The sequence below is a fragment of the Castor canadensis genome, chromosome 10 (assembly GCF_047511655.1).
Source record: "Castor canadensis chromosome 10, mCasCan1.hap1v2, whole genome shotgun sequence".
Classification (NCBI taxonomy): Eukaryota; Metazoa; Chordata; class Mammalia; order Rodentia; family Castoridae; genus Castor; species Castor canadensis.
In genome coordinates, this window is record NC_133395.1 from 18,944,692 (window position 1) to 18,962,785 (window position 18,094).

Here is an 18,094-nt window from a genome sequence, read left to right on the forward strand (position 1 = left end):
TATCACTTGAATTTCCTCTTTATGTTCTTTTCTATTTCTCTCAGAACATTAATGTCTTTGTTGCCAATCTATAAGAACTCATCTATGATTAAGGATAATAACTTTTTAATTGGTCTGACTTAAAGATGAAATGGCATGGTGCTCCCTCTACTATTTATTTAAGTATGAAATGTTACTCTGTTATACAGAAGTTATATATTTAAATACACTCATATTCTTTTTTTAAAAAAAAGGCAATGAGAAATTACTGAAATATTAACAAAAAAAAATTAAAATAAGATTTGAGTTTTATTGGGAATTCAGCTTAGAATCCAATAGGGAATGAACGTGCAAGGAACAAGAGTAGATGCAAACTGACTGAGTAATTCAACCACAAAAAGGCCCCTAATTAAAGCATGGTGATAGCAAAAATACTAGTGGAAGAGGTTCTGCCCAGAAAGGGGGAAGCAGGGGCAGCCCAAATAACATATACTCAATGTAAGTAAAAGTAAAAATTGATAAAGTAAATTTTATTTTATATGTTTTCAGATTTATTATATACATGTTTGTCTCATTATCACAGACTTATGCAATTCTATTTAGGTAAAATTTCTTCATGTGTCTTATAAATATCCTAAATAAATGAATCATACTTCATATAGAAAAAATAGTAATTTTTCTATCTTTTATTTTATCATTTTTACATTTACTTACATGAGTATACATTGTTTGGGCCACCTCCCACCTCCTCCCACCTCCCCCCACTTCCGGGCAGAACCTGTTTTGCACTTTTGTTCTCTGATTTTGTTGAAGAGAAAGCATAAGAGATAAGAAAGACATAGCATTTTTGCTAGTTGGAGATAAAGATAGCTATACAGAGAGATTCCTAGTGTTGCTTCCATGCACTTCTGTATTACAGCCCACATTGGTTCATCTCTACCAGACCTGTTCACTACTTCCCGGTCCCCTTCCTATAGTGGTCTCTGCAAATTTAAGATTACTATCTACACTACTCTACAGTGAGCACATCAACCACATTCAAATTTTAGGTTTCCTTCCCATTCCCTATTCCTCCCGTGCGCATTCTCCCCTTAGTGTGTGACCCATGTCCAATAATATTACTGCATATGTTTTAGGTCTATAACACTCCTATGAGGGAGAACATGTGATTTTTGGCCTTCTGAGCCTGACTAACTTCACTTAAGATGATGTTCTCCAGAACCAACCATTTACTTGCAAATGATAAAATTTCGTTCTTAATTGTGGCTGAGTACAATTCCATTGTGTATAAATACCACATTTTCTTAACCCATTCGTTGGTATTGGGGCATCTTGGCTGTCTCTATAGCTTGGCTATTGTAAATAGTGAGGCAATATAATGGGTGTGCACGTGCCTTTGTAATAACCGGAGTCACATTCCTTCAGTTATATAGCTAGGAATGGGATTGCTGGATCATATGGCAGATCTATGTTTAGTATTTTAAGAAGCGTCCATATTGTTTTCCAAAGTGGTTGTGCTAGCTTACATTCCCACCAGCAGTGTGTGAGTGTTCTTTTCCCCTGCATCCTCACCAGCATTTCTTATTGGTAGTGTCCTTGAGGGTAGTAATTCTAAAATGAGTGAGGTGGAATCTTAGTGTGGTTTTGATTTGCATTTCCTTTATGGCCAGGGATGGTGAACATTTTTTCATGTGTTTTTTGGCCATTTGGACTTCTATTGAAAAAGTTCTGTTCATTTCAGTTGCCCACTTCTTTATTGGTTCATTAATTTTGGGGGAGTTTAGTTTTTTGAGCTCCCTGTATATTCTGGTTATTAGTCCTTTGTCTGATATATAGCTAGCAAATATTCTCTCCCACTCTGTGGGTGTTCTCTACAGTATAGAGACCATTCCTTTTGCTGTGCAGAGCTTTTTAATTTCATGTAGTCCCATTTGTCCACCCTTTCTCTTAGTTGCTGGGCTGCTGGAGTCCTGCTGAGGAAGTAATTGCTTATACCTATTGCTTCCAGGGTATTCCCTATTCTTTCATGTACTAACTGCAAGGTTTCAGGTCTGATATTAAGGTTCTTAATCCACTTTGAGTTGATACAGGGTGACAGGCATGGATCTAGTTTCAGTTTTCTGCAGGCAGATAATCACTTTTCCCAGCAACATTTGTTGAAGAGGCTGTCTTTTTTCCATGGTGTGTTTTTGGCACCTTTGTCAAAAATAAGGTGGGCACAGCTGCGTGGATTCATATCTGGGTCCTCTATTCTGTTGCACTGGTCTTCATATCTGTTTTTGTGCCAGTACTATGCTGTTTTTATTGCTATGACTCTGTAGTATAGTTTGAAGTCAGGTATTGTGATATCTCCAGCATTGCTCTTTTTGCTCAGTATTGCCTTGGCTGTTAGTGGTCTTTTGTGTTACTAAATGAATTTTATTGTATATTTTTCAATCTTTGTGATGAATGAATGTCATTGGGATTTTGATGGGCATTGTGTTGAACATTCAGATTGCTTTTGGTAGCATAGCCATTTTTACTATGTTGATTCTGCTAATCCATGAGCATGGGAGATCTTTCTACCTTCTGTAGTCTTCTTCTATCTCTTTATTCAGTGGTTTGTAGTTCTGCTTGTAGAAGTCATTTACATCCTTTGTTAAGTTTACTCCTAGCTATTTGATTGGTTTTTTTGAGGCTACTATAAATGGAATTGTTTTCTTGTATTCTTTCTCTATCTGTTCATTGTTGGTATATAGAAGGGATAGCAATTTTTGTAAATTTATTTTGTATCATGCTACATTGCCGAAGCTGCTTATGGTGTCTAGGAGGTTTTGGGTGGAGTCTTCTGGTACTCCAAAAGATCATGTCATCCACAAATTTGTAGATGACATGATCTTTGTTACAAGATCATGTCATCTACAAATAGAGATATTTTGACTATTTCTTTACCTATTTGTATTACTTTTATTTCTTCTTCTTGCCTTATTGCTCTGGCTGGGAATTCCAGGATTATGTTGAATAGGAGTGTGGAGAGTAGGCATCCTTGTCTCATTCCTGACTTTAGGGGAAATGGTTTCAGTTTTTCCCCATTTAATATGATGTTGGCTATGGGTTTGTCATATATAGCCTTCATAATGTTGAGGTACATTCCTTTTCTTCCTAGTTATCTTAGAGGTTTTATCATGAATAATGAATCATACTTCATATAGAATAAAATAGTAATTTTTCTAAAGTATCATTGAAACATTTCTTCAAGACTAGGTAATCCTAAATGTCCATCAACCAATAAATGGATGAAGAATATGTAGTACAGACACACAAGGCAATACTGTTCACCCATTACAAAAGTAAGTCCTGCCATTTGCAACAGCATGGATGAACCTGGAGGACATTATGCTGAGTGAAATAGGCCAGGTACAAAAAACAGATGTTACATGATCCACTCATGTGTGAAATCTAATAAAGTTGATCTTACACTAAAAAAAAAAGTAGAATTGTGATTAGCAGAAGCTGGGCCAATTAAGATATTGGTGAAATGGTACAAAATTAAAGTTAGAATGGTAACAATGTGAGGTAACACATATTTATCTAGATATAACAATTCCATAATATATATAATCATCATGTTGTAAACAGCAAATGCAATTTAAAATAAGTAAATTTGGAAAAAGGCTAAGAATTTCTAAATGTGAAACTGCTGGAAACACTTTAGAGACAGATTATGGCTTCTACCATACAGCATGTTTTGTGGTTTAATAGCACTTTATTGTTTTATTATTAAGTCTGTGGTCACTCTACTTTGTCTACTTGGTGTCTAAACTCCAAGTCAGTATCCTTTAACAAACAATGATCCTCACAGTTCAGGAATAATTCCATAGGTACATACATAATATGGATTTAACAAGGGTGGAAGATGGAATAAATGGAATCATTTGAATATTCTTTACTATTACTTTTTTCATGGAAAATACCATTTTGCAAGATATATATCGAAATAAAACATAAACCAACTAATACAGAGAGACATGCAAGTTATATTTCATCACCTTTATTTTTCCAGTCTCTTAGTAATGGTCAATTATGCCCTAAGACAGATCAGTCACACTAGTTATATGATGGTTTATACCTGCTGTGCAAATGAATCACTTAAACATTAAATACTTCTCCTTTCCTAGCAGGGAATTGGAGGAAAGTCTCTTACAGACATTTGTCTGGCAATTCACTCACTCCATTCAAAAAAATGTTACATAATACATACATAAGTTTATTAAAGTTGGCTTAATAACAGAACAAAAAAGAAATCAATTGCAGATCTTGCTCTCAAGTAGCCAATAGTATAGTAAAGGGAAAGAAATATATATAAAATCAGTATTATTATTGTGAGTCCCTACTTTGTATTACAAATAATTAAATATTAACCCATATGTGTTGAGTCTTGGAACATCAGGGATGATCAAGGAAAAGACAAGACCATAAGGTGGAAGGAATACACAATGAGCTTTATTTGGATGGTGCTTTAATAGTTTGCCTGAGAGGGGTGTCCCTAACAGCAGAAAACCCGCCAAGCACATCAGGAGAGGTTTACCACAGCAGGGAAAATGCCTATAGGAACTCTTGAGAGAGAAGAGAATTGAAGCAGGGCTCACTATGCCTGTGTGATATGGCTCAGCAGCAAGATGGGAAATTTCTGGGTCCCAGAGAACTTCCAGAGATGGCAATACTTTAGGGTCTTTTCTAAGCTCCTGGGCTTTTTCTTTTTTTTTTATCTATGGCTTGCAGATGTTAGGTGAAGTAACGTGAGATATGTGAAACAGAAGATTTTAAAAGGCTAAAAATTTGCTTATTTGAGCTCTACTTAAATCAATTGGGTATGTAAAACTTTTAAGTTGGGTCGTGGTGGGCTTTGATCTAATGGTTCCAGCCATCTATGAAGAAGAAAACAGAATGAGAGAGCCCATTTTTAGTCCATGTATATAACACCATGAAAACATCAAAAAAAAAAAAAAAACCCACCGTCGGCAGATAGCAAATATCTTAGCTATTCAATATTCATGGACTTATCTCTAGAGTTTAACTAAAGAAAAAGAGAGACTCAAAATGTAGCAAGATGCTTTCTGTAGCTTTACTAAATTCATAAATATTTCAACTCTTATTCTGTGCTTAGCTCTGTTCTAGTTAACAGAAAATGAGTTAAGGTACATGTCAGGACCAGCTATGTCATTTGCAGGGCCCCATGCAGAAAGACAATGTGGATTCTATGTTCAAATTTCAAAATACTGACAACAGAACATTAAAACAAGATAGGGTCCTTCTGAATGTGGAATCCTGTGTGGCAGCACAGGTGGATCACATGCTCCAGTAGATATATTCTCCATTTTCAACATGCACACAAACTAGTGGTGAAAAAAATCTAGAGTAATTCACGTTAACGAACCTTGATTTAAGCTGCACTTGAAGCAAACAAACCAGCTGTAAAAACCTTTGTGTGCCTATAAGTCCATGTGTGTGAAGGACTCATAGTTTTGACAGTTCACACACTGGCTTCTCAACCAGGATGACTTTGACTGCCGTGCCTACGTTTGGAGACACTGTCACAACTTGATCGGGGAGGTGGTGGAACTGCTACTGGCATTTAGTAAATGAAGTCTGAGATGCTTCTAACCACCCTACAGTGCACGGATAACCCCCCCAACAAAGAACTGTCCATCCCCAACTGTCCATCAGTGGTGCTGAGGCTGAATAACACTAGGATAGAATGAATGTAGATCATGTGTGCAAAGCCAGGAGTGGAGTGAGAGCTTTGTATAGTCACTTTTTATGTCCTAGTGGTATGACTTTATGGTAGTGAATACTGAAAATCTACTTTTGTAGCATCAAAGGAAAATTTAATTCACATTATAGTGCTTCAATAAAGTATTATACAGCCAAAATATGCTTTAAAATATTTAATAACATAAGAAATTGGAAATACCAATATGTTTGTAACTGGACAAATGTCATAAAGAAAGAAAAATGGTTCTATGTTGCTTCAAAAATATGTATTTATGTGTTTAACAGAGGTTTAATGAAGATACTAAAAAGAGAATGCAAAAAGAATGTTGTTGGTTATTTTGGAATGGTAAAATTATTATACTCTCTTTGTATTTTTTGGAACTTTAAATTTTCAAGAGAATGTGTATTCTTTCATAAAACCATGGAAACAAAAATTCTCATCTTCTTTTTTTCATAAAGATGCATAATATATACTACTTAACATGGTATCTATATGTGGATGTGATTCAGCAAATAAGAAACTGCTATTTACTGTGATTAGTAGAAGAATGAATAATCATTTCGGGTGATTGTAACAGTATAATTAGTGAAGTCTGAATTTTATTAAAGATGGACAATGGAAGAATTGAGAGCACAGCTGGTACTGTCTTTTCTTCTAGCTGAAGGTCAGGCTTTTATAAAGTAAGGTAGATATGGAAAATGACTATTACTTATTAAAATTAATTGTTATTGTTACTTAACTGGCATTTGTTTGGTCTCCCATTACTTCATTTTAATAAAATGGATAGTTTTATCAAGAGAACATTCATTTTAAAAATCATGTTTACTTAGGAGAGGCACCTAGTTAAGATTATTGCTCTTGGTTTTATCAGTTAATAATAAAAGAGATGCTACAGGCTTAGAAAGTATTCTTATCAAATATGAGGACAACATGGAAAACAGATTACACAGACATATGGGGCAAGAAAAATGCATATTCAGAAAGACTTTACAGGCTGGAAACAAGCAAATATAATGTAGTCAGGGATGAGTATAAAAAGTCATTCTTAAAATCCCCAAATTTTATCCATTTTAAAGTCAATTAAACAAATTCAGGTTATCTGAACCCTGGCAAAAAGAAACTTAAATTATGAGATGGAGGGAGGACAGGGACATGTGTAATGTTTATAGTTGACAAAGAGTATATATACTTGACAGCAATATTTATAGTTGAATTTATGAGGGAACAGGGTGTGATCAGCGTAACTCGGGTCCCCAGTAGGCAAGGATATTCTATGTCCTTAAAGTAGATCATTTTCACTTTCTCCATCATCAAGCTCACTGAAGCTTTAGATAAAATGGAACACATCCTTTCTTGAACATCTACTCACACATTGGCCTTTCCACGAGGGAAAGTGACAAACTGCCCTGAAGATGAAAATGGGCTTTGATGGCTACTACTCAACATGATCAACTTGCGTAAAAAATGATGATGAGACAAGACCACCAATTTATGATTACTATCTATGAGTGACTATGGCCAGCAGCCACCTAATTGTTTGATCCTTAAACCACACTAGGCACACGATTTTGCTTCCCTAAACACAGACAGAAGAATGGCAGTGGCAGTAGAGGTAAGGCTATGGATGTTGCACCTAGCAGTGGTGCTACCTTAGAGTTTTACTAGTTCAGAAGAAGAAACAAATATTTACCCCACCTAATAACGAATGCTGTTTCAGATAGAAACATAGGTTCTAATTCTAGAAATCATATGGACTGAAAACATCATTCATTTTTTATGATATAAATAGACCTAAATCTAAAAATCTGAAAAATTACAACTGAGTCGGACCCCAGGTAAAACTATGAGATCCTATCCAAAAAATAACTAAAGCAAAAATGAGCTGGGGGAAGGGCTCAAGTGGGAGAGTACTTACCTAACAAGCATGAGGACCTGAGTTCAAACCCCAGGGCCACCAATGTGCCAGTTAATGTGCCTGGATTTGCATCATTTTACACGTTATCTCATTCCATCTGAGTAACTATCCTTCCAGAATACTCAGACGAGAAACAAAAGTCAAAAATGACAACTTATTAATGTAGTGCACTAGAAATAGCAGAAACAAGATTTGAAATAAGTCCTTGGGGTGATAGGATTTAATTACAAAGAAAGCAGTTTAAAACAAAACAAATACTATAGAACATATAAAAGTGTCTTATAGTGTTAGAATTTCATTTTACCACATCAAATTATTATTCCATTTATATCCAAAACCTACCATGGAAAAGTTGTTGCTATAGTTCGGATGTTGAGTATCCCTCAAAGGTCCACATATTAAAGGCTTAGTTCCCAGAGTGACACTATTGGGAGGTACAATGGAATTTTTGGAGGTGAGGCCTTGTGGAAGGTTCTTAGGTCATTGGAGGTGTGTCCTCAAATGAGATTGTAAAGCCCTGGTCTCTTCTCCATTCCTTTTCTTCATGGCTCATAAAGTAAGCAGTTTTTTCTGCTACATGATCTAACCACAATAAGCTGCTTTACCAAAGTTCTAAATCAATATATCCACTTGATACTGGGGTTAGAGCTTCCAAAATCATAAACCAAAGTAAACTTATTTTCATTATGTTAATTGACTCAGATATTTTTTATAATAATGAAATGGTGACTAGCAACAAGCATTCACTAAAAACTAGTTGGTACATAACTTCTCTGATAGTCTTGGGGTTTTTTATATTTTTCTGAATTATCCTCTAAAAGAGAAAATAATACATGCATAAACAATGCATGTGTGAGGAGAATTTAAAAGGGAAAGCCTGTCTTTCCTCCCCAATAAATAAAATAAAAATAAAAGGGCTTTAAAAGACACTTCCAATAGCAATTCTTTTCTGAATAAAATAAACAAGAGCAAAGGGCACCTTGACTACTACTTAGGAAATAAAATAGGAACACAGGGAAATCTGTAATTCTAATCACATTTACACCTTCTCTCCTTTTTTACATTTCTCATCCAAACATCCTTAGGAGCTCAATCAGCTTAAAAGAATTGGAGCAGTTCAGAGAACAAAGGTGAGAGAAAACTGAGAAGCAGTTTAAATGACTGTTTTCACCATTTTAATAATTTCAAATTGGATAATATATTTTTTGGAAGATGCAAAAATCACAAATGCAGGAAAATGTAAAAAGTTATTTCTATCTGGTTGTATATTATAAAATGTCATTTTAGCTAGACTTCTCAAGAATAAACCACTGTGACAAGAAATACAAAAATATATATAAATATACTTCTAAGAAAATCAAATACCAAATTAAACATATTAGTTTAGTCAATGAAAGGCTGTGTGCTCAATAAATACATTTCTTAAAAAGAATACTGATATTTATGGAAATTACTACTTATTAACTATGATTGAAAATAATTTTAGAAAATAAGATACCCAACTACTATATTCAGTCATGTTAAACATCATAGATTACATACGAATACAAAAATAAGCATTTATGAAACATATGGTGTATGTGAATTATTCAATTTGGGGATGAGATTTTTTTAAGTAGAAAGAGAGAAATCACTGTTAAATCACTGATTTTTTTTTATTGGATTATTCAAATGAATGACCAACAGCACAGACCCAAGAAAAATTTAGATTTATATCAAATTCATACAAGTGTCTTTTTTTGGATTAGTCAAAATCAGCTTAACACCTTCACATGACTTTTCTTAGTGAAAGTATCAAAAGAATTTAGTATTTCTTTTCACAAGCACCACTGATGGATGTCTCTAAAAGTACAATTCTGCCAGCTCTTCTAGTGGGAGCTGTTGTGATTTCTCTATTACCTATGCCACAGATAAAAAAGTGGACTAGCAACGAGGAATCAATGCAGAATGATGTGGAGAGAGATGCTGTTACCACCCTGGCACTTTGTATCAAATGCAAATAAGGACAACCATTTCCTTCTCTGGAGGGCACAGTTTCAGTTTTCCCTTATACCTGACAAAATTCTATCTCTAGAAAAAACAATACTCTGGAAAGTTCTTCTTCAAAAGAAATGATTCACACAATGTTTTAGAAATAAAATGCAATACCTCTAGTCAATATGTTGTGTGCAACAGAAACCAGAAATACTGAGATACAAGAAGGGATTGATCAAGGCCTTATTGAGGAGATGTCAACATTCCCTGAATATATCAGTCAAAGCTATAGTATTTGAGGAGTAAAATCTAATAATTCAAGTGAAGATTTCATGGTTCAATACCATTCACACACACACACACACACACACACACACATTGACTTTTTCAGAAGTTAAATGAGACTTAGTTCTTAAAGAAAGAATGGACTGAAATAAGAAAATACATATTTAGAAGGGAGTATTTGTTTGAAGAGAGAGTAATTCCCCTAAACTGGGAATATCAACTATTTGCATCTGGTAATACTAAATAGGTATTCAAACAAATATTTGTGTGTTAAGACTTGCTGTGTAAACTCAAATAGGTTCAGAATTCCCAGACACTCTTGATTTTCTTCCTGGGATGGATGATAAGAATTGAATTCACTGCCAGAAAAGCAATCAAGCAAAGGTGCAACAGCTAGGTAGTGCTAAAAGCAAGTCTCCTTGCATTGGAAACTCGGGCAGGGGATGGATTTTAGATTCAAGCATCTCCCATAAATTCTTTGTTTAACCAACAACCTTACAGCATTCATTTCTCTGCGTGTTGTCTTCAGACACATCTAAGGAGATGCACTGCTCCAGTAAGATTGGATTTAGCTCCAGACACCTGCTATTGCATTAGACTGCTAAGACTTACTCTTCCACATAAAAAGAGCACTAGAACTCCCGCCAGCAGACCAAAAACTGAGCGGCAGGGATACGAAAGTGCAGGCAAAAGGCGTTTACAGGAAACATGATCTACACTGGCCACATTAACTATATTCTTTTATTTTGAATCTCTGGTATATCTCATCCATGTTAAGTGGCTCCCCAATACTCCATTTGATCGTCTGTTGCTGCCCTAACATCTTTCAGGCTCGAAACTACCTTGTGATTCTGGGAGACACACTGGGCAGTTCTAGTTCCTGCAAGGAAGTCTTGGTGCCAAGACGCTGAGGGGCAGCTAAAGGTCACCTCTCTCTGAATGGGCAAGGTCCGCGTGCTAATTACAGAAAAGATCAGCTGCGCTGGTTAGTGCTCCAGTCTCCAAGCAAAGGAGTACAATTAATGTTTGTGTTTTTATTATCAAATTTGGGGGTGATAACCCAGTTCTTTCCAGTTTGTGAAAAAACAACACACCCTGGACCCTCGGTGAAATTCCTTCTATGAACAGAAACGCGAGCAGGCCCTCAGTCCCCAGATCACTGCTTTACTAGCTCCTTCGAAGCATCCTCCTAGATTAAGAGACCCAGGGCAGAAGGCAAACGCCCAGCGCTCCAGTAGCCGCAGGCGCAGTTATGGGACTCCCTTGAGCTGCTCTACGTTTCGTACTCTCGCACTGAACATCCCCAGATGGGATTCAACTTGCGTGGTTGGAGGGCCCAAAAGGTCATCTTTCCACGAAGTGACACCTCTTCTGAAAGCCTGGGAGGGTGGCGATCAGAGGACCTCCCGCACCGCACACGAAGGCACATTACCCAGAGCTTGCCAAGCGCTCCTTACCTGCCCGTGGCGAATCTGGCAGCCCCTTGACAGCTCCCACAACTCGCCACTGGAAAAGTTTCCGAACTTCTTCACAGGTCTCCACGCCCTCGCTTGGGGTAGACCCAAAGAGAGCCAAAAGGAGGAGACAACGAAAACCCACGCTCCAGGTCTGTGCGTCCATCATCGGTGTCCCGGTCATCCCTTCCCCGCAGTGGACTCCACTCTCCCCGCGCGCCGGGCGCTGCAGGCACTGGAAGAAGATTGGCGGCCGCGGTTCCCAGTGGGTGCGATCTGAGACGCGCGCTGCCCGTCTGCGCTCGGACTCGGGCTTCACCTGGGAGCACTTGGCTTTCTCCTGAGAAGCCCCGAGGCTGAGACACGAGTTTTCAGGCTGAGCCCCGCCAGGTGTCTGTCTTTGGCGAGGCGAGCTGATGCTGAGCGGGCGAAGAGAGCACTAGAGATGCAGACAGCCCAGGAGCATCCAGATCTGGCAGCTGCGGCCGCAGCAGCGGCAGGCTCAGTTCGCTGCTGCTAACCTGGGATGTGTCGGCCCTCCGCGCTCCGCGGAGAAGCCCAGCCTCTGTCCCGCCCCAGCCAGGCCACGCCCCCGGCTCCCCGCCCCAGCTGAGATGCCTGGCACTGGGGCCCAGCGCTGGTGTGGCACGACTGGAGCCAAGAACCAAATAAATAAAGGGAAACCCAGACCTCGCCCTCCCAGTCCATTCCGGGAAACAGTCGCCCAAGGAAAAGAGGAGAGAATGTATGAAGGGGATCAGGAAAGAGATGAGAAACACTGACTGGAACTAAAATAAAACATTCCCCTATAAATCAAGGCCCTCTGTATATAGGATTTTGTATTTAGATTTCATGAAATGGACCTAGGCACAATACATAAGGCAAAACTATTTTTGAATAGACCTAATATCATTTGGGTTTCAAAACAGTGTACAGGAGAAGCTATTTTTAAATGCTTTATGTTTCTACTTTGAAATGTTTTTCTACATTACGATTTTCTGAAAGAGTTTAGAAATCATAGAATTGCAATCAAACATTATCACATTCTTATTTTCATAGTGAGTTTCCAGTTAATTCTCTAATCACTCTTTGGTCTCACATTTTCAGCACTTTGTATCTATGGAGGCCTTTCTGAACTTTATCACATATGGAATTTCTTTAAAACGTTGCTCAGAGAACTAGAGTGCTCAAAAGGGTTTCTCATGGGGGACACAGAGAAACACAACCTTTAAGCAATTTAAAAATGACAATACAATTTTGTCAATTTACAGTTTACAAAAGGAATGCATTAGAAACCATAAACCAAAAAGACACATTTTGGAAAAGTGATTGACTCAGCAACTAAGCCTGTGTGAGTGACAGGAGAGTCTTCCTCTTCTCTGAGCCACCTGGAGAGTGCTCCTCCGGCAGAACAAAACTATTTAAAATCATTAAGCAGGAGGACTATAAATACCTTGACCACTTTAAGGGAATTTCATCTCAAATTTGAACCCTTGCCAAGATTTAGCAATGAATACTTTTAAGTCTTACTGAAGTGCCATGGGACTTTTAATGACCATTTTATATCAAAGGCAGCACTTTTGGCAGGAAAGAGCTTGCTTTAAAATCATTCCAAGAGTATGTCTGGCCACTTGGCTTTTGATAACCACTCCCAAAATACTATATTTTCTTTTAGAAGCTCTCTTAATTCATAAAGATAGAAAATATGTTGTTCTTTTAAATTCTAGGCATTCAAAAAGTTACATATCCCAGAGAAAATTCCACATGAATCTCTTCTGCCCAGACTCTTCTGATGGAAAGACTTACTAGTATTACCACCGCTTTACAGATGATGAAATAGGCACAGAGAGTTAAGATGACTTGCTCAAGGCCTAAGGCAAAGGAAGGTGCCAGGAATCAAACCAAAGACTCAAAATTCAGAACCTGTTCTCCTTGGCCATACCATGCCATACCAAAGCACCTACTAGGTTACAGTCAGTAACACCAGACTGTTTATTAATTTATCAGACTTTTTGCTAGTAATATACACAATGTTATTTACATGACTTTATTCTGCTAGAACACCTTGTATATGTTAATATAAGGCTAATAAATTCCTAAGTTTTCTTAAAAATTTATTCTTACTAAGATCTCTCATGAAAGTAGATCATTAATCATTATAGAGTGTTAGCACTGAAGAGTCTTAGATTACCTGTTCTAATTCCTTCACTTGAAATCTCTAAAACAATTTGTCTTAAGGAAAAATCACAAACACAACTGAGAAGTATTGATGGTGCAGTAAAAAACAAACCAACTAGCAAGTATTGATGGAACACATATGATACAAAAAAGACACTATGTTAGACATAGTAGGGCTTATGGAGACATGTGAGCAAGTTCTTAGTGATTTTATAATTTATTTCAACAAAACAGTTCAGAAGCTATATATGTAGAAAAGTACATTTGGTCTGTATAAAATGTTTACATACACAAATAAATAATTTTGTTACTACCTCTTGTAGATGAGTAAATGAGTAGCTTTTCTTTTCTTCTCAGCATACCTATGCCACCCAAATAAAGAGTAGCTTACTATGCTATGGAACTGCCAGACAAGTTCCCATCTTCCAAGTAGAATATAATACCACAGCAACTATTATATGAACATTCTAGAGAAACCTCTACATACTCTACTAATCTTTCATTCAATTTACTTGTAAATATTATAAATGAAGCTAGAGAGGATTTTCTATAATTTCATAGTTATAATGCTGCATTTTTCAAAAGCTATTCAGTCAGCATTTATTGACTGTCTTTATGTAATAGTTCATTTGCCTTGCTTTCAAAATATCCATACGCTTAGATAGGAGAATCTTTAGAGGATCATTAAAATATGTTTTAATAATTTTCTAAATACAAAGCTTCCCTAATATTCTAAATAACTGTTTACAGTTTGTCAATCAGGACCTTGTAAAGAAACATAAAGACTCAACACTTAGGTACTGGTGCTCTCAATGAATGCTGTTGCAGAGTCTTCACCCTAACGACTGCTTTAGAAAGGGAATGACAAATAGCTAGCTCACCCTCAGAAGCTCGCTTGGGTAACTTATATGCCCAATCAATAGTAATTGCAAATATTAATTACTTACATAGTCATTTCATTAAATATTTCAACATCCCATCAAACTGTTGCTATTATATAATACTAATGAAGAAACAAAAGTACAAAGGGATTAACTTTCTGGAAGCCACAGATTCAAGAGAGTCCAAATGCAAGACAGACATGACAACTTCTGTATCCCTTAGCCACTGCACTTTTCTGTCTCTGATGAACCAGACACTTGGCTTGTGGACCCTTGAACTTAACCCAGAGTATATAAGTAGAAACCATGGACTTGCTGGTATTTCTGTTATTTTCTTTTATATTGGACCAGAGGTCAACAGTGGCTCCAACTATGTCCCAATAGTGTCTCACTGCCTTACAGGTAGCTAAGGTTTTACTTGCTCCTATCTCCTATTCCCACTAAATTTTTTAACCATGAGAACTGTAAGAACCAACATTCAACATATTACTTGACTCACAAGGTCTCAAATATCCAGCCATGAATTCTTCTGCAGAAATGACTCCCACCCTGTAAGAAAGTATCCCTCTTAGATAATTCCATTATTAGCTGAAAAGGTCCATCTCATCCTATCTTCACCCTACTGGGTTTCAACTCCCTGCCAGAATTATTTGCACAAGCCAATCACATCTTATCATAGGAACCAAGGACCTCTCCACTTTCTTGTCCCTAGAAAGCCTTCCTTTCACAGCCTCTGCTGGTTCCCTCTGCTCCCAAGAACAACCCCTGTGTAACCCTGCAACGTGTATCCTCATTTCAAAGACACCCTCTTCCTTTGGTCTATGAGTATATGTGACTAACAAACTGCTGTTCTCTCTTATCTGTCCAATGTTATATGTTTCCTCCTCTCATATTATTTAAGGAAGAACATCTTTCCTTTAATAGGAGGTGGTCAGAATAAGAATAGCCTCAATACAAATACTGCCACTTAGCTATTTCCAAAAACAACCTTAACTTTTGTCTTGGTCTACCTTCTGTGTCTCTCAAAGAAAGGCTCTATGCTTGTAGCTGCACTAATAAAGGGTGCCAAATTAGAGAGGTCAGCCGTAGCTGACTCTCATAATGAATTTCTGCCATCAGGCAACCGGAAGGAAATTGAGGGATCCTAAAGTTTCCTCAAGCCAAGGTAGCAGTGGTTGTGAAAAAACTGCCCAGGGGGGAGAATATATAGCAAATAAAATATATTCCATAAAACATTGAAAACCACACCAAAGTTGAAATCAACATGGCAGTCAGTGGGAAACTTTGATCAGCAAACACGTTTTCCAGAAAATGCTTTCTAAATACACACATATTTATACTGTGACCCGGTATTTCTAATTTGAAATTTTTCATGTTCTAATCATGAGTACATATTTGTCAGTTCTCTTGAAATGTATATTTTTCTTTTTTTGGTGATACTGGGGTTTGAACTCAGGTCCTTGTGCTTGGCTTATGAAACTGTCTTCACATAATTCACTTTTTGTCTATATGATTTGTGAAAACAAAGTCCTTCAAAATTGTATTAACATGTGTAAATTGCCATGTTATAATGAAAATTAAATCAAATTTCTCTACATTTCAAATGTAGATTTTGCACCAGCTAATATGACACCCCCTATTTTTGGTTTCCAAATAGAGCAAAATTCATACCAGAAATTCAATTAACTGTATGAATATTTTCAAGATAACTATTAACAAATAAATTCAGTTGTTTCTACATGGGCTACAAAATCTATCCTTAAACTGTTTTCCAGAAATTGATCTAAGCAAAAAAATATCTTTATGATATTTTATACCTGTTTCAGGGGTCATTTAAAGTGAGAACTAAGAGGCCACAAAATTTATCTGCTAGGGAACAAGGCCCATTAGGCCAACTGATCTTGCTGTATCCACCTCTACCCTCTGAACAGGGAGTATAGGCTTCCCTTAAAATTATTGAATGAATTTGACCCCAATAAGTCTGACATTCTTATGTAGCCTATATTATCTTTATCAGAATTATTTATTTCTTTAGCAGCAATCTTTTAACTTTGACTTAATCCCTAGACTTTTATATTATTTTCAAGTGGAAAATATCACTATCTGAATATTAATAAACATCTTCAAAACCAGGTTGTTATTTCTCAGCTAAATTTATGTGTGGTTCACCACATCATCTAGTATTTGACTTTCCATAAAACTCTAATGACGTTTGACTTTTTTCATTCACTTTTTATGACAAAAATGTAGCATAGATGTCTGAAGACTTTAATGTTACTACCAAATTAATTACTGAATGGAAAGGTAAAGAATTATTTTATTTGTTTTCCCACAATATCTGACATTATAATATCTCAAATATTAATGTGTTCAGGTTAAATTAATTTTCATACTAGATATAAAATATTCTCCAGAATGTCTCATTATTTGTGACACTTTGGTCAAATTGTTAAGGCTACTTTGATTCTCCCTTTCTTTACTGCAGGCAATGAGGGGAAAAAAAATGTCCATGTGACAAAGATGCTAATAGGGTTAACTGGGGTAATATATGTGAAATGTTTTGTACAATTCCTGGTTTACATGACCACTCAATAAATAGACATTATGTTCTTCGCTACTGGAAAAATACCTATCAGTAATTCATGACATATTAGTTATATCCTAGATGTAATATTAATAAATCTTCTCCTCCAAATTAACAACTATTCAATAGTAAAACCTTTTATCCTCCCTATATTCATAATAGGATTTCTTTGTATTGTTTAGCATTTGTGCACCTACTAAATCAATTTTTTTGAGTAACAGAAAAAAAAAATGAGCATTCCATGTCAACTCAATGGCGATACCGGAGCATCTGCTCAAGGTCATGAGCTAAAAGTCACTTTTACAAAAAAAAGTCACTGCTCTCCAAATATAATGAGCATTTAGAGCAAAAATCTGGAGACTAATTATCATCAGCTCTTTAAGATGCAAAATGTAGACACTCAACTAATGATTAAGAATCATAATTGATAATTATCTCTGATTAATAAGACGGAAGTTCTTCCAGAGGCTTTTGCTGCTGTGTACCTTTGTTGCCATTGATCTTTAATTGTGCCATGTAAAGATTCCTTTCATTATATGTGTAATCTTTGGACCTATAAGATCCATGCACAACCTTTATTTACCCTCTCTAGATGTGATATTACTATATAAATGCCTTTCCACATTAGTATTCAGCCTAATTCTTTATATTTGCATATGAAAGGGTGCAAGCCATTCATGCTCTCAAGTTGAAAGGAGAAATCCCTTGCAGTTTTGAATTCTCCTCTTGATCCAAACTTTGTGAGAAAAGAAAACAATCCTCCCTCTGGATGAACCAGAGGCTACTGAATTGCCAACACTGGACTCCTGAAGAACAACTATGTTCCAGCTTTACTGTTTTCATATGATCTCTACAGAGCATCCTAATTTTCCTCACTCTGTTTTCTAACATATTTCCAAATGATCTTAAAACTATTCTTCTAATGCCCATCAATCATATTAGTCTAAAACCTATAGGGCCAACTGTTTGCATGGATCTGCTGAGCCTGACACTGCAAGCCCCTCTCATAAAGTCCCTCCAATCTTCAGCTTTCCTGACAGTGCACCATCCAGGTTCAGTTCTCTAACATGTCTTTTTCTCTGTTCTTTT

General features: G+C 36.6%; 1 protein-coding gene across 3 annotated transcripts in view; it reads right to left on the reverse strand.

Annotated features, from left to right (window-relative positions):
* Positions 1 to 11,898, reverse strand: part of Gpc5 (glypican 5) — a 1,368,088-nt gene extending 1,356,190 nt beyond the window's left edge. For all 3 annotated transcript variants that reach the window (XM_074043147.1, XM_074043149.1, XM_074043150.1), the window contains exon 1: positions 11,366 to 11,898. In XM_074043147.1, the coding sequence (XP_073899248.1) occupies positions 11,366 to 11,546 (181 nt within the window). In that variant the 5' untranslated portion in view covers positions 11,547 to 11,898. The remainder of the gene's footprint in view (positions 1 to 11,365) is intronic.
* Positions 11,899 to 18,094: the final 6,196 nt, after the last annotated feature.